This window comes from Siniperca chuatsi, linkage group LG20, assembly GCF_020085105.1.
Source record: "Siniperca chuatsi isolate FFG_IHB_CAS linkage group LG20, ASM2008510v1, whole genome shotgun sequence".
NCBI lineage: Eukaryota > Metazoa > Chordata > Actinopteri > Centrarchiformes > Sinipercidae > Siniperca > Siniperca chuatsi.
In genome coordinates, this window is record NC_058061.1 from 6,379,643 (window position 1) to 6,403,283 (window position 23,641).

At 40.5% G+C, this 23,641-nt stretch overlaps 1 protein-coding gene and 1 long non-coding RNA gene across 2 annotated transcripts in view; both read left to right on the forward strand.

The window, feature by feature from the left end:
• Positions 1 to 19,608, forward strand: part of LOC122867861 — a 39,316-nt gene extending 19,708 nt beyond the window's left edge. Inside the window, exon 3 of the long non-coding RNA XR_006376010.1 lies at positions 17,251 to 19,608. This is a non-coding gene — a long non-coding RNA (uncharacterized LOC122867861). The remainder of the gene's footprint in view (positions 1 to 17,250) is intronic.
• Positions 19,609 to 23,097: 3,489 nt separating this feature from the next.
• The window catches only part of LOC122867689 (protoheme IX farnesyltransferase, mitochondrial), a 37,708-nt gene continuing 37,164 nt past the window's right edge, over positions 23,098 to 23,641 (forward strand). The window contains exon 1 of the mRNA XM_044178806.1: positions 23,098 to 23,253. Within this exon, the coding sequence (XP_044034741.1) occupies positions 23,223 to 23,253 (31 nt within the window). The 5' untranslated portion in view covers positions 23,098 to 23,222. The remainder of the gene's footprint in view (positions 23,254 to 23,641) is intronic.

Genomic DNA, 23,641 nt, shown 5'->3' on the forward strand with positions numbered 1-23,641 from the left:
CATCTAGCCCCATGATGAGGTCACAATTGTACTCTGACCAATATTTTGGTTTGTGACCAAATATCTGTAAAACTAATGACATTCCCATCAGCTTCAGCTGCACCTTAGTGCTAATTAGCAAATGTTAGCATCATAACATGCTAAACTAAAATGGGAAACATGGTAAACATTACCTGCTAAACATCAGCATGTTAGCATTGTTATTGTGAACTTGTTGGAAGTAAGGATCGCAAAATGAACTCTGTCAAATACGTTTGCAAAATTGGACTAACATTCATCTAGAATGGCTTCATAAATAAAAATGTACCAATGGCTGCATTGACGCATGGACCCACATGGCCAACCAATTCTGGAATCCAGAGCACAATGATGAGTAAGTGGTTTTAATGTAGTAACAAACCTCAAAACTTGATTGATAAGTGAGAAAGAAAGAGAGAATGAACAGCATTAAAAAAGTCAAAACACTGTGGTATTGGCTCATAATGAAAACAAATGGCAACTATACGACATCCTCCTAACATCCCCCTTGATGCCCTCTCCAGCTGTACCTGTCCAGTGGTGGTGGGGCCTCCATGCAGTATATGGAGGTGGTGACTCATCAATGGGTGGCCCTTCTCACTGCTGTCATTATTATGGGTAGTAACTCAGCGGTTTATGCCATTGGTGGCACTAAAATCTCCTTCTGATAGCTGCATGAAATAAAATCTCTGTGGAGAACAGGGTTTAGCGATGTGGTAGTGAGTCCACAGGGGCTGTAAAAAAACCCCAACAACTTATTGTATGGGGTCTGTGGGGGGCCTTGATGTGGTGGAGAAGGGGACGTATAGGGGCTTCCCAGGGCTCATCATACACACACTGCTCTCACTACATGTTCTTTCAAAACCATTTACAGATGCACACTCCCCCCCCACTTCTTTTAATGTGTGTGTGTTTGTATGTGTGTGCAGAGATTAAGAGAGAAAAAGCAGAAATGGCTTGAAAATAAGTAAGTCCTAAAAAATAAGTGTGTTTTAAGAAGAGAAAAAAAAGTCGATACCAGTCTGGTCAACCTAATCTCCTCAGGGCCATATGCTTATGCTCAATGATTCTCTGGAAAGGGAATTTACTGTTGAAGTGTGTTTTGTAAAAGGAAATGAAGAGGACCCATGAGAGATGTTTTGGGACTGAGTGAGAAAAGGGAAAACTGAACGACAGATGCCGTCTGGGATGAAGGGCATTTCAGTAGCAGAAAGTTGGTTTGAAACTGACTGTGCCATTAGGTAGTTACTGTGTATTACACCTAAATGGGGTGTTAGCATTGAGTACACAACTTAAAAAATCTAAGCCCTGTATTAACTGCATTTAAATCCCCCTCTTTCTCTGCTCTAATCCTTTCTTAGTTTGTGCCTGTGGAGGTTTAGGTGAACAAGTTCTTTGTTAGTACAACATGGGATTAACATGAGTGCGAAACTTCTAAATCCACGGGATTACAAAATTTACTTTGCCTTAATTCATAGTGATAAGCAACAACGGACACTGATTTTGTCTTTTCTAAAAGAATGAACTGCACCTAAGATCCACAGATCCATTGTTTAATAAGCTTAAATAAACAGATAGCAGAGGGGATAAAATGTTGTTATTATATCTTTTATATTTAGTTATTTTCTTGTCAAAATGCTGACATGGCTGAGGTTTTGTTTCAAGAAGGAGCTGTTTTTGATTTTCAACAATTTATTCTCAAAAGATGTATTCCTGTGATATCCTGTTTTTTGACAGTCATGGTAGACAGCAACCAGGACTTTTTGAAACTCCTGAGAGCACAAAATACTGTAATTATTCTCCACTGGGAAATCTCTCTGTGTTCCAAGTCTTACAGGAGAGTCACTTTCATAACAGCATCAACAAAAGAATGTGAAGAAATAGGAAAAAAAGAATAGCAGAGGCTGCTACAAAATATCAGCTCACATACTACAGTGGAATATGGGAAACCACAGTCTAAATATTATACTAAGGCATCTGCTGGCCGCACTGGCATTCGATTAGGAATACCAGCAAATTGGTGTTATCAAAACAGTGGTCCCATGGGATTATGCCCAGTCATTACTAATCCTCCAGAGACAGGAGGGAAAGGAAAAAAAGGACATTTTTCACTCAGTTTTTATTGCACTGCAAACCTTCAGTTCTACACCATGCTAGCATTTTCAGCCATGCTAGTGGAGTGGAGTCAGTCTGTCGGTCAGTCAGCTCCACCATTTTGGTCCAGATAGAATATCTCAATCACAATTGGATGGTTTGTCATGACATTTTCAACAGACATCCATGTTCTCCAGGGGATGAATCCTACTGACTTTGGTGATCCCCTGACTTTTCTCACAAATGTCCCCAGCAGGTTGACATTTGTGGTTCAGAGTGAAATGTCTCAACTATTGGATGGATTGCCGTTACATTTCCTACACACATTCATGTCCCCCCTCAGGGTGAATTGTAATCGCTTTGGTGCCCCCCTTATTTTTCATCTAGTCAAAATTTCACTTTGTCCAATACTTTGGTTTATGACCAAATACCTGAAAACGAATGAATTCCCATCAGCTGCAGCTGTACTTTGTGTTTAGTCCTAATTATCAAATGTTAGTATGCTGACACTCTAAATTAAGGAGGTGATCATGGTAAACATTATACGTGCTTAGCATTAGCATGCTAGCATTGTTGTTGTGAACGTGTTAGCATGCTAACATGCTTCTAGGTTTAGAGGTTTAATTCCAACCAGGGCCAAACACATTCACCAAATGTTGACTCTTTTTTTTATTAATCATGCCATTAAGGGATTGTTTCTTTTAAATTGTCATGTAAAGTTAATATTGGCTGGCAGCTGAGCATTAAGCCATAGAGGGCACTGAGGAACTCACACACTTGCAAACCTATAGGAAGATATAATTGCATGCACTCCCTCCTAGAACACACACACACACACAGAAGAAATGGGCAATATGCCAACTCCCTCGGGCGTGATGCTCCTTGACCACAAAACCCACACTTAACACCTCACCCGAGTAAGCACACCCTCAACACATCCTCAACAAAGACAAAGGACAACTGATCTGCCCCTATTTGCTTGTATCTGTCTGACATCCTTCTCTGCCAGTCCCGCCTTCTCATGTCTGCTCTTGGAAAAGAACAAAATGATGATTAATGTCATGTTGATGTCTTTACTCTTATTAATATACAGCTGTAGATTGGAAAGAACAGACTTGTCCCTCCAAAGGGATTTGGAGGGTAGATAGTGTGTATGTGTGTGTGTGTGTGTGTGGCTGCTGAAGGGGATTTTGGTGTAGCTGTGTGAGGCAGACAGGTGGTGCTGATGGGGCTACGTGATTCACTTTGCTCCTTATTTGCATACATATGACAACCATCTGTGCTAATAGGCCTCTGCGATGTCTCTATTAGGCTCAATGCCACACTGTTTTGCCTGAGGACCGCGGCATTGTACCAACATTGTGCTCATGTCCGTCGGCTTCATGCAACACACCAGCTGATGCCATCTAGTGAATTGAGATGGGAAGGGATGCTCTGATTTGGTGGGATACAAGTGCAGCAGGAAACCATATGGGCTCCAAACCCGAGTCAAACTGTATTTTTAGCATTTGTTTAGAACAGCTTGTAGGACCAGATAAAGTGGCGCTTTCCATATAGGAAATTATAATAAATGACAAAAAAGTTTTGAAAGTCAATCAATCTGTGGCTCATCATGGCATAAAAATTGACCTCTATGATGATTAACACTGAAAATGTTCCTTGCTGTTTATAAAGACATGTACTACATAAAGCAGAGACCCTTTTCAAGTATATTGCAGCGTGCATGCTGTATCAGCTGTTGACAGAGAAGCAGCATCTCCTTGCATCACTGCCTCACAAATACTTTAAGAAGAAAAAAATCCACAGTGAAAGTGACAATAAACTGAGTGCGATGGTGGATGCTCCACACAATATAATAAAGCATTACTCTCAGGAAATTGATGTGGAATTGTCCATGGTGGTGTTTTAGCAACTCCCGAGTGCCCACGTGCATGACAATTCAGCTGAATCTGTCAGAATGGTTTAGCAATTTCAAGATTTTCCCAGAAAGTGCTGTATCATTCTTTCCTTGACACACAACCCGAGAACATGATGGAGACGGTGACGGAGATACACACATCAGCAGGTTGTCCAGTGTTAGGTAACACTGAGAAGGACAGTATTGTTTGCAGTCATGGTTGGTCAGTTTTCTTCATCAGGCATTATAAACACTACAGTGCTTGCCTGTTTGTCACATTTATTTTTATTTGAGTTTTAAAGTCTAAAAAATTACAATTAAGCACATGGATGCACATTCCTGCTGATTGCAGAGAGCCCCAATGCAAATGTGTTGTGCATACAAGCCATAAAACAACAAAGACTAAAAACAGGTACAAGCCTGTCTCCTATAAATTACATTTATATATTACTAATTTGTTTTGCCAAATATGTTTTCTCATAATTGCTGCCAGGATTAGTTTAGTTTAGTTTTTTCAGTGAAGGAAGTGCTAGTTTTTGAACTGGACTCAAGGTGTAGGGGTGTGGTCGCGGTTGATGGTAGGGGGTTCAAGCACAGAACTATAATACCAGTGACTGGGGGCTTCACATCCCGAGTCCTGCATTTGGTTATGTTTAGGCAGAACAAGATTAAGATTGGTTGATTAAGGTTAGGGAAGATCATGATTTTGGTTAAATGTTGTTAAAGTAAATGTGTCCGTGTCTTGACCTGACTTTTTCAATATTTGAACAACACCACAATATTTCTCTAACCTTAACCAAGTGTTTTGAATGCCTTAACATGACCATAAAGAAATATTTAGTTACCACATGTGGATATTGTCGGGAAAACAAATGAAATACATAATTTGTATTTTGGTAAGACTCACTGAATGTACAAGAAAACTCAATACCTTTTAAAAAAAAAAATTTGCAAAAGCAATATCATGCAATACATAAATACACAGCACCACAGGGGAGATGGTCCTAATAGATGCCACAAAGGAGGAAATGAATGGTGCTACTCACCTCTGACTAAGTAGTTAGACCAGACGAACAATGGGCTGAAGAGATCCTCTTACAGTGAAACCTAATCTAGAAGACAGTGAACATATTAGGCACTGAACAAGATTGGTGGAGAAAGGGAAACAGCAGACAGAAAGGGAGAAAAAGAGAGACAGAGTACCCCATAAGGGAAGACTGCCAACATCAGCACTCTATTTTATTGTAGAATCCAAGCTATTTTTCTTAGATTTTCCTCCAGCTTGTATAGAGGAAACAACTCAGAACTGTATGTCTTGGAGATACATAAAAGTTGCTGAACTTGTTGAGTTGCTGTGGCGCCTGCAGAGTTCCAGGCGCTGCACTTTGAACATGTCTGTGTCTGATCCATAAATTTACTAATAAGAGAAGAGAAAACAGACAGACAGGGCAAATTAAATCTTGCTTGTTTTCTGCCATGACTCCTCCATCTAACTTACCAGTTAGAAGATACCAGAAGATTTGTAACTGTGATATCTGCCCCTTCTTGTACAGTACATACAGTCTGCAGTATGGCTTTCACATGCTACATGGCAATCTAGACCTTACTGTTAAAATGTCATTCTTTGGGTGCTTAATTTATGTCATGTAAATCACCTCATCTCTCTTTTTTAACCTTAATTTCTTCCTCTTAGTACTTGCCTCCTGACAGTCCAACCCAAAAGCATTATGACACTGACATTTTCATTATAGTCACGAAGACAAATTAACAGGACCTTTTTAACTTACACTTTACCAACCCACTGCAGTTCAGACATGGCAATTCTGTATCGCAAAAATGGGAAGATGTTGATCACAGTGTTTTGGTATAATTTGTATTTCACAAGTGAGTTGAATCTTTCGGTTTCTTTCATCTTATACTCATGATGTCATCAGCAGACTAGAGAGTCATAGTGATCAAGTGTCTACAGAAGCCAGGAATACTGAACTAAGAGCTGAGCTCTGTCTGTAGCTGCTCCATTGACCCCTCCATCAGTGGTTTGGTCCAGACAGCAGACTCCCAAAGTGGTAATGACCACTGAACAGATGATGATAATAGCAGCCAGACTAAATACATCTCATAGCTCATCCTCTCGTCAATTTCACTTTCCTCCTCTCTTCCTCCTTTCCTTGCCTATTTTTCTCCCTCCATCCTAACTCCTAACATGTTTATGGCTCTAAAGTATAAGGAGCAAACACTACTTGGCCTGGCAGATTTTCCTCTCGCAAAATAATCAGTATGGTGGTTGAAAAAGTTTACAGGAAGAGGAGTAAGGTTTGATTTTTTTTTAAGAGAAGCTGATAAATCACCTGCAACTTTGTTCTCAAACTTCCTAGCTGTATTCTCCATCGTGCACTCGTGATGCATGTAAAGCTGAAAAAATAAAAGACAGAATATTATTAACAACAGCCACCAAACTCCACTCTGCCGAGAAGAGATTTAATTGGAGGTCTCCCCACCTACAACCGCAAGCGCCCCCGGGCCTCTCGTTGGCCCTAATCGTGTTGCGTAATGTTTCTTGACGTCGTGCTTGGCTGAAAATCAATTAGCAAGCGCTGCAATCGCATAGTGCAGGAAGACTTCTGGATGCCATCCAAACCACTTAATTTGTTTCTGAAAGGGCAAGAATTATACTCTGCTTGTCCAGTGCAATGTTTTTTTTCTCTGTGTCATGTAGTGAATAGACACAGGTTCGAGGGTGTACCAAAAATGTTTTCCTGACCCTATCACCCTGATGAGCTAATCAGTGCTCATTTTCCCGATTCCGCTCTTCTCACTTGACAATCCCTCTACTGTAACGCCTCATACTATCTCTCTTCTATCATCTCTCCTCTCCAATTGGCTCCTCCTTTGCCTTGTTTTGCTTCACCCTGGAGAACAAACGCTGAACCGAGGGACTAAGAGGAAAGGGCATTTGAGGGAAAAGGCAGCTAAAATCCTACCTTCAATCCAGTGCATCTTTCGCTTACTGTAGAGTGAAGGACAGACAGGAGATGAATCATATCACCCAAAGGATTAATATGGGTCTGTCTAGATTAGAGCAACAGACAAGGAGGTGCACATTCCCTTAGATTTACACATCGTGGAAGTTCTACTGAGAAATGCTCATGTTTTCTTATTTTAATGGAAATATGACAAATGAGCGGATGTTGAATGCAAATTATGGATTAAATAAGCAAAGCAGAGCAGTGTGTAATGCACTGCAAAACAGAACAGCATAACACTTAACAGAACAGAAAGACAAACAGGCTAACACATCCACGCACATGGCCACCCAGTGGTACCGATGAGTTGAATGACCTCACTGCCACGGGGGATGCTTATCTTGGAAGTGTCACTTTTATGAACGAGGGGATGCGGCCATTAACAAAAGCCAGTGCCAGTGTCTCATTAGACTCACAGTCTCCGTGCCAGCTCGGCAGAGCAAGGGCATCCATGCACAAGAACTAACAGGCTCATCAAACTGTGGGAGGACTCAGCCCTGACACGATGGGCTGATGCCCGCAATAACATCTGCACTCAGGCCCAGCTGCTTAGCTTTCGCAAATGTTCCCCAATGCAATCTCCTTCGTGACAACATTTGTATCTGATGACAGTTTGAGCAAATAAACGTGAAACTTCAAGTGCAGCACTACCAAGTCTCAGTTTCAAAATATTTGTCTCCCTGAAGACAGTTTGTATTAGTTATAACCAGAAAAATACAGAAGATTTTGCTCTGCTCCTACATTTGTGAAAACACTGATCATTTCAACAGAGAAAAGAATGGAGAAGATGGAGTTGTTTTGTTTTTAATATTTTTGAGTGTGGGATCCTTTCCTTTTCTTTTTGTAATTGGTGGTAAAAGGTAAAAAAACTGTTCCTGATGTGTTATTTTTGATATTTCAATTGGTGTCTGGTGGAAGTCTGGCATTGACATTAAAGGATAATTCTAGTTTATAACAACTTGGGCTTAATATGTGTAGTCTTGTCCATCATTTCTATCAGTTATGATAACATTGTATACATCAAAGTAATGGCTGAGATCTGGGAACCCCCCTTCAACATAACATCCAATTCATTTAATTATAACTTTCTTTCTAAGTGCCTTGTCATCATAACTTTGAAAATATGGTACTCCTGAAGTGTGCTGTATTCTGTCTGTGAGTCCATTGTACAGCAGGTCTGTGTCACAGTGAGAGAGAGTCTGCTGCATGTGGAAAGCCCCTGCTTGCCTAATGTTTGGATTAATTAGGGAATCTCATCCACTGACGTCCTCTAGGAGGACATACTTTATCACTCCAGCCTGTGTCTGTTTACCAAAGGAGACTGAGCAATCCAAGCTGACAAAATGTCCTCTCCTTCTCTCGTTCCTTTTCACTAGAGTAATTGAGCAATTAAGCGTGATTGATTGATTGGGGAGAGTGAGAAGAGGGAAATCTGCCCGGGGACATTGAAGGAATCCATACAGTAGCTTTAAATTAGTGAGAGAAATGGCAGGAGGCAGCCAAACATCTGACTGCAGCATGGCTGGGGAGGTGCAGTGGCTTCAGCTAAGAAGACAGATAAGAAAAATAAGACAGTGTGTTTAACACTGTGTGTGTGAACTTGTGCGTATAACTGCCCATAAGAGAGGAGATGGATGTGTGGTTTGGAAAAGACAGAGCTGCAGAGAGGAGGAGGGGCGGTAGGGGAATCGAAAGTGTAATTAGTCTCTGAGTGATAGCAAAGTGGTGTCCAGCCCCCATCATATTATCCCATATTGCAAATACAGTGTACCTTGCAGTAAAATACCACTGTCATGTGCAGTTAAATTCACGTGATATCAGATCAAAAGACAACCGGGAGGAGGCTATTTCCTTCCGGCATAGTCGACCTAAGGCTGTCATCCCGACTCCATCAGACTTTTTGAGGTCATTACTGATGAATAGCTAAGAAAGATTTACAGTTGTATTTGTTTTTTCATTTCATTTTTTTCCATATCTGTAACTGAATCAAGTCTACACATAACATGGTGTTTCATTACCATAAAAACAGTAGGGATATAGAAAAGTAGCATATCCATTTAAGGGGATCTTGTTTTTAATATAATTCCCATTATTTTCATCATTGCTATTTGCCTGTTAGGTGAAAGGTCAAATAGTAATAAATAATCTCATTGACCTCATGAGGAGTATACTGGCTCCATGTGGTGCAAAGTAATGTTGGCTATTTTAATGTTACTGTTAGAGAGCCCACTGACTAATGGTAAATGGGCTTTTAAATGTATACAAGATTATCTTTAGGGATCTGTCTGAGCTCTTCCTGCACATATGGTTCCTTCCTGTTCTTTTCCAGCCAATTATTGATATATGAGGGTATTAAATATGACACCTGTGTCATAGACAAATCCCCCACCCTGGGGTTCAACCATTGTTTAACCGGCGCTAGTTTATCCGCCGCTGGTGGCAGCTGCATGACAGAGATTACCTCGAGGACCTCTGCCCACCCAAGCAGAACAATATCTATACATTTGCTGTCTCTCCACGGCTGCAGCTACACACGCACATGGCACATGCACACACTCATGCACACATGAAGACAAACGCTCACGCTATAATTTAATCTTAAAATGCTCCTTTTTTAAAATAAGCCAAAACAATTTTTTGTAGGATTTTGCTCAACTTTCCATCTTCCACAGGACATATGATAGGAGCACAAGAGGAGAAGTTTTACAAAACGTGTCTGCGCTCATGGAAACACACACAAGCACTTTTACACAAACCAATTAGATCTAATATAGCATGATTCCAATAAGCCAGCAGAAAGAGCAGGTAGGAATTCCCACTGCTGAAGTTGTTTTGTAATGATCACACTTTGAACATGCAGCAACACTTAATTTTCTCTCAAAGTGGTGATAAAAGTGTAATAAAAGCAGTGGGCAGAAGGCATATAGCATGTGTCAACAGCTTTTCTGAGACTGAATTAAACATGAGAAAAGTGGCTGAGTTATTCATGAGCCGAGTAGTTGAGACTCACCGGCATGAGGATGTGCTGAGTGTTTAGCACGCATGCATTGTCTTTAGAGCACAATCATTATCTGACACAGTCAGCTAAAACGCAGATGCAAGAATCCCGAGTATGTGGAGGGAAAACTTGTGAAATCTCAGGTACTCTTCTCTGTGTGAGAATAGCATGTTCTATGTATGACACCTTTAACATTAAGCACCTCTACACGTGTGACTGACAGGTTGTAGAAAAAACAATTAACGCAGGCACAATAATAATAACAACAATAATACCACTTGCAGGAAGCAGAACAAGCTGAAAACACAACATTGACATACAGATGGGTGACAAATTAAAGGAAAAACCAACATGAAATGTCTTAGTATGGAGTCAGGCCACCACGAGCCTCCAGACTAGCTTCGTTGCTCCTTGCCAAGTCTGTGGAACTGTATTGGAGGGATGAACGTCATTCCTCCACAAAGTCCAGTATGTAGGGTTTAGTGGTGTTTAGCGGTGAAATTGTAGTTTGCAACCATTTGAATACCGCTCGCATCACCCTCCCCTTCTGAGCGTGTAGGAGAAACTACGGCGGCCATTTTCATATAATGACCAAATCATTCAGTGAGCTCTGGTGCGCGGAAGCATCTGCATTTGATATGTTTCTCCACTCTTTTGCGTGTTGGCAAACAGTTGCTTATATTCACACACTCCGCTGACACCAAGCAACATTAGCATCCTTTTGGAGCCTGGTTTCTGGCCGTGGGACAAATAGCTCTGGTTTGGTCTCCACCAACTCCTGAGGGAAATATCTGGCTCTTTAGCTGCTAAATGCTCCACTATGCTTGACAGCTAGCCACAAACGCTTTCTGTCTGCAGTTCTGTGATAGGCAGGTAGTGTACAGTTGGTTTATTAGAGCTTTTTTGTAGAAAACAGCTGCCTGCTGTGAGTGAAAGACACTAAAATGCTCCATAGAGCCGAGGGGAACTGCAGTATTGGGTGATAATTCTCAGTAGGTTTGTCATTGCGAGCAACTGCTTTGACACTACACATAGTAATGTGATCAATTGTTTAAGTAAAATATTGTTCAATGCAGCTTCAAAGAAAAAACTTTATGAAACCAAACAAAAAAATCGTTTGTTGTGCTTGATTTTGGAACTACTGGACATTTTCAAGGCTGTAGAACTTATTTTCATTGCAAAAAAAAAGAGTTGTTGCCACTCATTTTTGGCTTCCTCTATATTAGAAAATTAGCCCCAGCCCAGACACCAGTGGTATGATGCACTGTAAATGAGAGAGGAAAACTGAAGAATTGGCACAAACTTCAAAAAGCCATTCTGGTCTAATCAATATTATACTTTAAAGTAGATTTCCTCCCTAAAGGCAATAACACTTTGTGCTTGCAGGGTACTGGCGTGGGAGGGAGGTTCAGTGGCGACCAGCTCCTTAACACACTCTCATTCCTGACTTAAACATAACTGTCTCCCAAAACCCTTATTTCCTTGTCTAAACCTTTCCAGTCCTCCATTTAAATGTGATCCAAACCACTGGCAGAGACTCCTCCAACACCTAATGATGGGAGTGTGTCCGGAACTGGCTAGAATTCCAGCTGCAGTCAAGGAGTGCACTTCCTAATTAAAAAGACTAAGCTGCTAAGAAGTTTGCCCTCAGTTGAACGTTGTCTATCCACTATCTCCATCCATTATTGCTCCTAACCACATTTCTAAATTGTACAAAATGTCAAAAAGTGGATATTATGTGATCTTGGTGCCATTATGTGTGGCTGTTTTGTTTCACTTGCTTTCTGTGAGATACCACATGTAATCTCCTGCTTTGTTCTCAAGGCCGGGACCTGCGTGACCTCTGGATTTTGGTTTCACTTTGAGCTTGAAAAGCTGCCAGTAAACACTTTGTTTATAGAAAACCTCTTGGAAGAATTCAGCAGTGGGAACCACTTCATGTCAGGAAATGTTGCAAAAACCTGAACAGCTGAAAAATAAAATACAGTTAGTTTATGGACGGTATTATCACCAGACTTTATTATTTACCTTTAAGCAACAACAAAAAAGATAATTATACTAAATAATTATACAAATGTTGCAATGATAATACAAGTTAATAAAAGCATCACCTTCGGTTTCCACTCTGAAGAAAAACACATCCCATGGGAAAAACAAATCAATGTGCTCTCATACATCTGCAGCTGAAAAACAGTGATGCTCTGGGTGTAATTAGAAACACTTGTCACAAGGGAATAAAATCATTCATGTGTTTAACTGACATTTCTCACACACCAGAGGTCAAAACACATCTTAACAAAATATGAATGATTGTCTGTGTTTTCCTCCTTTTTTCCCAGAGGGGCCGTGTACAGGCCAGTAAAGGTCCGAAGGGCAAAATTTACCATTCGGCATGTTGGTGGTGTGTCGCAGGAGAGAGTACATACACACTGTGCGCTCATTTTGATGATCTGGACGTGGATAAATCTAATTTGTTTAGTTAAATGGCCATGGCAGATTCAGAATTTTATCAGCAAGTTTAATTTTGTAGAAGGAAATCTAGGCTTTAGATTAAGTGACTAAACACAGGCGCTACTAGCCTCAGAGGAAATTTAATCTGGCATATTTAAATGGCACAGTGGAGATTCACAACCATTTTCAAGCTATTAGGATGTTGGACTGCTTTGAGAAGGATTGAGGTGTAACAATGTGCTGTACAGGTTCCTGTTTCATATTTTAGACTGTAAAAACATGACATTGGTTCTGTCTTTGACTAGTAATAAACAGCTCATCATTTTTCTGTTTTTGAAAGAGAAGCCTGCAAAGATTAAGAAAAACGTTCAACATTATTCATTCTTAAATCTTAAGGATACCAAATTTATTACAATATCACATGCAGATAAAGGGATGAATCCATCATAAATCGCAGCTCCATTTGTTCATTAAGATGGGAGCCAGCCAGTGTAAGCGCATGTTTTCTCAACCTGTCAGTAAAACTAAGTTTTGATGATCAGCAGCAAGAGTAACAAAAGCTTCAAACTATCAAAAGTGTCTGTATTGTGCTAAAAGGTATCCAGCTGGAGGCAATGTGCCACTGAGGAAATACACACACACACACACACACACACACACACACACACACACACACACACATACACTGAGAAGATGGCTTCTCAACCTGGCTACCACATCTAGCACACAGCTGTTTTTCATTGAGAGGTCAAAACATGTTTTCCATTTTAGTTTAAATCAAATTAGTCCTACAGTTTTTATAGGCCCTTCAAAGTGTGCACACACCTGAATCTGGACAACAGAATTTTTACAACACACACAGCTGCGCACACACATACACTGCAGATTTCTGTCCTGCACAGGGTCCTCATTGAAGGTGCACACGCTGTCATTCTGTGACTTGACGCACATTTACACACACAAACAGACATACATGCACAATAGAGCATATAGCACAGTTTGTTGTGAACATTGTCTGATGTTCTTCCTTTGACTTGTTGATGCATTGAACTTTGGAAAAGCAGAAAAATGTCTTCTGCTCTCCACATCTGGAATTGTAGACATCCTTTTCCTTTCCTTACTTAATTCACAACTTTGAAACATCGTCCATTTCCAAGTGTTGTTTTTGTGGGAATGCTGACGGTTAAACTTATTTTTGCAGCACAGGAGACTATCACAACAGCTTTCAAGTCCTATAAAGTATCCCAGGATTCCTTAGTACGGAATGTCCATCTATTCCTCTTGTCTTCCTCCGCCCAAGTAACTGTCCTGCGAATGCCAGATAATGACTATTCCACCTGGCAACAAGTGTTCTAAAAAGAAACAGAATCAAGTTGGGAAAGAAAAAAATAAATCAGTCCGATTCGTTATGCCGAGGCTGATATAGCATATACATGTATTAAGCGATTTTGTATGGATTTCTCTTGAGTTTTGAATTGACGTCTCTGACTGGTCAGGTGGGGGAGATTTGGGAAGGAATGAGAAAAACAAGATGACAGTGTCTATTTTCTGTTGAAAGCCGCAGGCAACACCGTAACAGATACATGCTATAAATCGTCAGTGTTTTTCGCCGCCCCACAGAAAGACCTGTTTAATATTCTTAAGTAGCCGAGTAAATATTTGGCATAAGGAAGTACTTGATTCAGGCAGGACAATTCAAGTCAGACACCGGATGGGAAGGGGACATGAAAGAGGCCCTTCATGAATCCAACTGGCCCCCGGGTCAGGTTTCACACAACCAGTCCCATCATCCTACAAACTCACTCACACACACACTCTTCTAGTGTATGTGCACACATTACGCTTTAGATGCGCAAACATGCACATGCACACACTCCACTGAAAACCGTGTGTAAAATGTTTAGTGTGGAGACATGTACCTCATTACGTCAGGCAATTGGTAGTTTATTGTAAAAACTCAGGAATTCAGCCTAATGAAAGCTTTAATGCTCTGTAAATGAGGTGAAATGAACCCAAAGGTCTTTTGAAAGACAAAGACCTTTAGGGAGATGGACCACTGCACAGCTTCTGTATTACCATCAAACACATGATAGCACATAAAGGGTTACTTATATCTGGGGATGGAAACGTTTTTGTGCTAATTACCTAGATACATTTCCAAAAACTGATTTAAGCTTCTGTTGGGGTGTGCACACTGTTTGAATAGATTTATCTAGGATATTGTTCTCTAAAATCCACTCTCCACTCTCTGAACCCAGAAATCACAGAACCAAGACTTTAATCTGTAGTGTTATCAAGATGTTCAGCCAAAGTTGGTTGAACATCTGAGCTGTATTTCTATGGGTAGTGCTGCTCTTAGCTGTTCAGTACAGCTGAACAGGGATGGTGTAATGCTGGTAAATGGAATCACTGATGCTCGTAAACCAGAGAAGATAAGCAAGTGTTCAAAGTCCTGTATATCCTAAGCTTATGTGAGTTTGTTTACTGGAAATTACTTCCCATGGGGATGTTGGTGAGAGCCATTGGGATTCTAGCAGACGGAACACAGAGCTTAAAGCTTCACCGAGCTGCAGACACAGAAACCCATCACTGGGTCTTTCTGAATTCAGTCCTCAGTTCAATCCACTGTAGTTGATACTAAGTTTGATGAGTGTTAACTAGCATATTTGTTTGATCCACTACAACAAAATCAGCTTTATTTTCTAGAATTTATAACTGATCGATTCCCTCAAATGTGTTGCTGTTGGTCATATTTTTCATTTCACCAGTATGACATCACTACCTAATTAGGAAATTGACTGCTGTCTCTTTTATTGCCCACCCAGGGCTGCTGTAAATGTGCCTGGTATAAGTGGTGTTCCACTGTCTTGACTCTGGTGGGAGGCTGTGGTGCTGCTCTGCCATTTATTACAACAGGAGAAGAAAAATTAGGAGGCGAGAGAGAGCACAACATGAAAGCTGATTTCAACCACCTATATTCCCAGTTGCTGTGCAAGTTACCTCTCAGTGGTGCATACTGCCCAGATAATTCCCGCTATGCAAATGTTTTTGGTTGAAAAGAAATTACTGATCATAGATCAGAGAAATGTGGCACCAGGCGGGAAATACAGAGTGGTGGTGAGGAGGTCGGGGCAGGTTTAAATGAGAAAAGCAAAATGAATTATGCAAGTCTCTAACACATTCACCTTTTCCTCATTATGTGGAGCCATCTGAGTAGTAATTAAATTCATGCACTGATAGGATTCCCTCGTTTTCTGCCACCATGCTTTTCTTATGCACTTTGTCATTCTGGCACTTTCCAAAAAGGGAGGGGGATTCAGCGTCGGAGGGCTGCTGTGACAACGTAACCACTTACTGAGCAAGCTTCTTGGTCATACTTTTACTTTCTTCATTATTTTTTCTTTTCTTTAAAAATGTAATTTCTTAAAAACTATAAAGGTCCTGCTTCAAATTGTAATCAGGAATGTAATCTACTGGAATATTCAAACTCTGACCTACTTTTTTGTAACACAGGCAGATTGCAAAATAAACAGTTTGAATAAAACCTCATTCCAATGCATTTAATGAATTGTTATAATTTGGTTATAAAATGATTAAAATTTAGATAATGCTATCATCATTATGAATTGGACTGTGATTACTGTACTGAGTGTAATCTTATCACATCAGATTGTTGCTCCCCATGCTAGATCCCCGTATGGGTGGGTGGGTGGCAGGTGGGGGTTGGGGAAATAATGAGCAGACCACCACCACAGTGCAGGCAGCCCAGACTGTCATGGTAATGTATGGAACAGCTTTGTCCCAATAGATAAGAGCGGCATCCAGGAATGTTCCATATTTTTCTGCCTTACAAGACCCTTTAGACCACAGCTGCCAAGAGTCTGTCATACAACCAGCCATGCACACTGACCTGCAGTCAGGAAGGTCCTCCTCTGGCCTTGAGGCTATCACACTGTGTGTAAAACTAGCTGGTTTCCACTGAGAATAGAACAAGTTCTCAAAGAATAAAGGATGGTTCATAGTCATTACAGAAAGTGTGCCACAGGGACATAAAAAGTTAAATATACTGTAGGTTCAAACCAATTTATATGGAAGAGAGACTGTTATAGTATCACTAGAATCTAAAAAGAGAAAAGTGAAAGTGCAAAAAGATTTTTATGGACGATACAAAGACAAGAATCTTGTTCTTACCAAGAACATTTCAGCTGGATTCTACTGAATATCTGAACCACACAGAGTAAAATATGTTAAGATGTTTTAAGTTTAGGTTTAGTTTTACTTTTTCTCATGTTTAGCAACCAGTTGTATTATATTTTGTTATGAAAGTAGACCCACTGTAGATTCCCAGGGATGTAAACTGGAGTTACAGCCAATGCAAGATATATTTATCAGTATGGAGCAGGATTAGGTTATGGTTTATGATTAGGTCAATCGGAAATGATTTCCCACTTGTACCAATAAATGTCAGACAGACTGGGGAATGCTCTTCAATAGAAATTACATTTTATGGTATTGTTTGTTTTTGTATCCATAGATTCACCATATGTCTGTAATTTTGGCTTGTCAGAGGGGCTCAAAATCAACAAGCACGTATTTTTGTTTTCCATGTTTCCTTTGTGAATGAAAGCTTCAATTGCCATTAAATTTACAGTCACGGGAAACAAGATGATCATACCTACAATTAACTTTTTTTTTCTTTGAAGAATTTTAGTTTAAAAATGTAATCATTGTTGACCTGGGGTGTTCATGTTTTTCCCATTCATTCACAGACTTCCAGCTAAAGGGACCAAGCTGCAAATCTGCATCTGATGGTAAAAAATTGCCTTGAAACCCAACATTATTTCAGCAGGGAGGAAGAGACAGTCCATTTTACAAATTGACTCCTTCAGGAGACTGCGGCCTTGCAATATCCTCGCCTCCCCCATGTACTCCTCTGTTGGGAGATATACACAAAGCAGGAAACCGATCCTGCGAAGACGGCCATGGATTTATGATGCGGAGGCAAGTGCGACTGAACAAGGCCTATTCCCATCTGGGCTGGGAGCCACTGCCTTACTTGGAGATTTATGACGAGGATGACACAGCTGATTACGCTCGGTTACTGAAGAGAATTGGACATGGACCGGCTTCGGGGATGTCTAGTGTGTATATTTGTGTTTATGATATGGCAAATGGAAGCACAGTAACCCAGTTTTGTTTGACTTGTTTTTCATCAAACCTCCATGACCTCCATCAACCAAGTTTCCCATGGACAAACATAACAGACAACCTGACTTGTGGTAAATCAATGATTGAATGAAGGGACAGAGGAATGAAAGAATAAATAAATAAATAACACACCCAGACTAATGGAAAAAACACACTGAGTGTTGCGCATGCCGTCTCTGGATGTGAAGAAATGTTAAGACTTTGCTGTGACCCCATAAACCGCATGTGCTGTGGACTTCCTTCCTTATTCCTCTTGACAAATTTGTGGGCTCGGCGTTATGCTGTGGCCAAATCCTGGACTTTGAGAGTTCAGCCAAACCAAATAATGGCTGCACAATGGCTGAAGAGTCGTCATGACCCCTCTGACCCTGTCTGGAGCATGCTTCTGGATTATGGTCCTGCACACACTTTACCAGAAAACTGCAGAGTGTCACCTTGTCTGATGCCTCATAAAATGGCTCTCCGCCCACTTGCCAGGCACTTCCACCTAACCAAGATAAAGTCGAATGAAAGAAATGTACTCGTTCTCACCAGCTCAATAAATCACCGTTAGGTCAAGTTCAAGTGAAAACAGCAAATAAGAAAGAAAGTGAAGCCAGATGTTTGTCTGTTTTCCTTGAACTAACATTAAACGGATGTAATGAGATTCAGTCTAGATCAGCACTTGGTTAACACAGCATGTATGCCAGTCTAAGCATCTTGTGCATTATTAAAAAGGACTCCATGTTCCTCGACTGTATCATAAACTGGGGTGACACATCTATATTTTTTTCTTAGTTTAATGTTAGGGGGAAGTAGTCTGCATGTCAGGAAAGACAAAGGACAGACGCATACATGGCTTGACATCAACTTGGAATAAATGCGGTTTTCTCACAAACCACTTGCCCCTCCTAAAGACTACTTTTAGGCCTTTGGGAGGCATAGAGTCCATTCCATGGGTCTCATTCCTCTTAGCTGTTTGGATGAGACTTTGGGTGAAAGGGGTTGCTCTGTGTGATTGATGAGCCATGGCCAATTAGAGGCTTAGCCTTGGAGGCCCAAAAAGACACCCGTGATCTCAGACATAAACAGTGGCGGCCATAGTGCCTGAAGATACCTGTTGTCCATGTAAAAAGGGCAAGCCTCCGGCCGGCAGCTGGGGAGGACAACAGTTCTTCTCTGGAGGTTTCGGATGCTTTGACGACTCAAAATACCTTTAAAAAGAAGTCAGGTTTTAAAAGAGAACAAGAGTCTGTCCCACAGGGAAATTCCATGGGTGATGTCAGTATTCCAGCATGGTGCTATCCCAGTGGGGGTAGGGTGGTGGATGGCTGCTCCATTTGACACCCTGTGGTTCACAAGCAACAGGGCGCCAGCCAGGGGCTCATTAGACAAACTATGACAACAAGATGTTGCCCTTGAAAATCAATTATAAATGGGAGAACGTCTCTGCATCTGTTTCTGCTTGGAGTTATGCAGCACTGTCTACATGCCGCTTTCTGTTTTTTTAGACGGCCTGACTCCACTGCCATTCAGATGGTCATCCCTGTGGGATTAGTGATGACACCAAAGCCTCTGGGACAGTGCTTGTAAATCAGAGCAGATGAACTGGGGTGATGACAGGTCTGGGAGGCCTCCGTTATTTGACTATGCCATTTATTGGGGCTTCCTGGGAGGTGGGTGTCTCATTATAGCCGCTTTGTGTGTTCCCCAGTGTGAGACATGTAAAACTAGAATAAAAAAATTATTTGGCCATTTTGTGAGGGCTATATGTGGGCAGCAAGCTGTTTGCATGGAGTAACGGGACCTTTCTTATCAATGTCTATTAATGACCGTTCAGCACTTTGCTTACACAACCTGGGGCTACCTTCCAATGATTCAACATGTCACCTTTTCACCACTAAGTGCCAAGGAGCTGTGTTTTAAATAGAAAACCAAGTAAATTCCTGGTTCCTTGAAGAGACCTGTTTTTCTCTTGCCACACCAACTTCACAGTAAAGCAGACAGGAGAAAGAGATCCTAACACTGTGCTAGCCCATCAATCTCACTGACATCTACTTTCCACTTTAGAATTATTTGTCTTTGCTCTCCTTGAAAGTAAAATATTCTATTTTGAAACCATTTGGCTGTGATAACAAAAGATTTTAAGCAACCATTAGTTATTTTGTGAGGAAAAAACACAGACCTGTATCTATGTATTCCAATGGTCTTCACTCCCATTCTTAGAATGCTTCACATGTGGTGCAGTGTTATTCAGTAAATGTTACTTTGTTATTTCAAGCTCATTTATTAGAGTCATTCTAAGCCTAAACATATTAAAAGTCGGCTATTGTTTTCCTCTTAGTCATATTTAACTGTGTCGCCAAATACACAAAACTCCAAACCCATCCTGCAACTAGACACCACTACACGTCTAGCATTCCCTGGCTGACATCAGCCTGCTTTTACTCTGATAAACTATATGTCATCACCCTCACACAATACAGGCCTTGAGTCCTTTTGTGTCTTTGTTTCTCTCTGGAGAGGATGTTTACAGCCATTTTATTTTTTCAAGATGCAGTGAAAGCAGTGTGATAAAAGGCCCTCATACTGAGACCACCACCAGAGCTAGAATAACTGTAAAGATCCTTTGAAAGACCCTTTTGGGTTGAACAGACCTCGCAACTCCTCCTGTTGTTACTCAGTCATTCCACTCCGCTTTTGTCCATCTGTTCTTGAGGTCCTCTCTTTTGGTCCACCTTATGGACAGAAGGCATTAAATGCATGTTCGGCTTTGTCTTTACTCACTGGAGTGCATTATGCAATTATCTAAACAAGAAGAGCTCCCTGAATTTAGGAGAATAACTCACCAAATCCTAGATAAAAAAGGTGCCAGTATGTGTTATGGTATTTCACCACAAACCCTCAATAAAAAAATGTATTTTCCACCTTCAAATTAAAGATATACTAGTAATGAACACACAAATAAAACACCAAATTATATAGTTGAAATGTATTCGCCCAAGCTGCCAGACTAATGGTCAGGCAGAGGAATAAGAAGGGCTGGTTGCTTGGAATTGATTCCCCTGAGCTAGTCCAACTCACACTCATTGGCAGGGGATAAACTAGTCCTTGATGCAATAAACAAATATTACTCCATTCCAGTCCAGAGGAGATGGTGCGACTGCGTACTCATAAATGAGCCTGTTTGTTAATGTGAGGCCCCTACATTCTGTTAAGGATGTCAGTCATCTGCAGTGGTAGTCTACAGATTACTATACAAAAGATTATGGTTTGACACAGTGCCCTACACAGCCATAAACTTGGCAGGCTTGATCCTACCCTCAGAAACTGTATTTCTGCAGCCCTGGAGAAGCACAATGAAGAAAACATGAAATTGTATAACAGTAACCTAGAAATAAATAATATGGTGTAAAACCAAGCAATAAACCTCCTTTTCAGCACTCACATTTAAACAGACCTAAAGAGGTTGACTGGGTCAGTGCGAAATTAAATCTTGTCGAACAGCACATAATGGTTATCTCTCTAAAATGGTACTCTTGTGCTGGATCTGGGATGGCCTTGTGTATTGTTGGCATTCATCAGCCCCTGCATCTTGATGGTGCATGAAGATTACACCTTGTAATCTTAGCAGGGAAGGAGGAGCTGGCAGTAGAGTGGAATGAATGAGATGAATCAGGTGAATTGGATGCTCAGCTTGGATTGCAGTGGGATTTGAGTTCATAGACAATGCATGTGATTGTAAAGGATATTTGCATCATGACCATTCATAAAACAAATCATACCTATATGATTCTGTGTATATTAAATACTGAATAATGAACCACACTAGTACAGTGCACGACAATTGCAAAATTAGATTACCTTGAATTTAATTGGCAACAAGGAATGTTTTCTTCTTTATAATGAATGTGATCGCTACAGTCAGAGCAGCGTAATGATCATCCTCCTGGCTCAGTAAAATGTTATTGTTCGAGGAAATGAAACACTGCACCAGACAATCATACTATTTTATTATCTTTGTTTCAGTAAAGCAATGCTACAAAGTGAAAGCAGTGGAGAGGGTATTAATCAGAAGGTTTCCATCTTGTTGCCCGTGGCAGCTGGGGCCAACAAGATGATCATACACATAAATAACAGGCCAAATGGCGGGGCTAGTCAGAGGACATACAAGGGCAGGAGGCAAAAGGCCAGACATTGAATTAGACAGCAATTTTGAATTAAATGAATCCCATCTTCAACTCAGATTTATTGGTCAGTGACAGAGGTCTTCTGGTAAACTGCCATCTGAAAAAATAATACTCCAAGTGGTGTTTGTTACAAACAAAATACACATTTTGTTACACATTTAATTAATTTACTTTAATTCAGCTGAACTGATTGAAGTTCTTCAGGTGTTAAATAATCATTAAAAGAAGCCTTGCTGGAAATACATTTGCTCCCTCTTGAGACTATAGTATCAAATATTGTACAATAGCATACTGCTACAGACACAAGTGTTTGGAATGGGAAAACAAAGGGTTTTCTCCAATGTTTTAGGGGTCATATCGCCATCATAAGAAATGCATGTATTTGAAATTAAATGTTAACCTTTAGTAAAAAAGAGCAGTATGCACTATTTCACACAGCAAATGTCACATATTTAACAAGTGTCATCTTCAAACTAATAAGACGATTAGGCGAGATGCATCAGAATCTGGGTGGATTATTGCCACCTCTGCTTTCCTGAGGGAAACCCTGAAAAGGCCACACAAGGAATACAAAGAAAGAATATCAAGGAAAAGAAATGAGAAAATTAGATACTATAGTCTTTTTTCACAGCAGACATTTTGAGTTGTCATAGGAAAAGCACAATGCTAATAACATTAACGATGACTGCATTCTATTCAAGTGTCCCAGTAAGCCGTGACTGTGGGACAATGAGCCAGTATGCACAATACCAGGGTCCTGAAACTGAAGCAGCTAAATGGAATCCAGCCATCATTAATTTTATTATTTACACCTGGTTTTCTTACTGTAACGTCTACTGTGAAAAAAGCCTATTGAACACGAATATTTTCCAATGTTGCAGTGTTATGTAGGGACTAAAAAGTAAACCCAAATGAAACCATTGACAAAGACAAAGATAAAAATATATGTCTGTGAAATGTATTCATTTATAATATATTCTCTTACAGTATACAAGTTATTTTGCGGTGTTATTTCTTTAATACGATTCTGAATTAAACCTACTTATTAGTAAGTAGTTAGTTATGGTAATTATCAAATCATTACTGCACAGTCTGGTAATATGATAAATACACACTTGATTCATTAAATATTAGTATTTTGATGGTTCTTCTTTAAAAAAAAATTCTGCTTGTTAAAAGTATCTGCAGCACACAGACCATAGATATACACGTACACATATCATTATACTGTATCTCCCAGTATGCACACAGACCGCTTGACGTTTGGTGCCCCGGAAGTGATGATTTTTACCTAACGAGGTCAAAATGGCGGCTCGCTGCATGTGAAGGGGTCGAAACGAGAGCCGGCTTTATGATTGGAGAACATGTATAAAACGCCATGTAGCAGACTGTCAGGTAACACAGGCTGATAGGTGGTATTTCGTTTAACGTGTCGTAACATTTGAAAGTCATTTTTAAATTTGCACCCGCTGAAACCAGCCTTTGAAGCTAAGGCGGAAGCTAGCTGGCTAGCTTAACCTATAACGTTAGCTATCCGGATGGCACCTGAGATGTTGTGCAGGAGGCTAGCAGTGACCTTAGATAGAAGTCAACTGCATCTGCAGAGCCCAAAATTAGCTAATTACTGCCTGATTTTATAACGACAACGTTTAAGCTATTATATTGTAACTGTGTCAAACTGTATCAGACAACGTGAAAAGCTAGTTACATGACAGGTCGGTCTATGGTTATGATAAGGACGCTATCGACAACACATTAGTGCAATGTTTGTCTCGATTGTGTT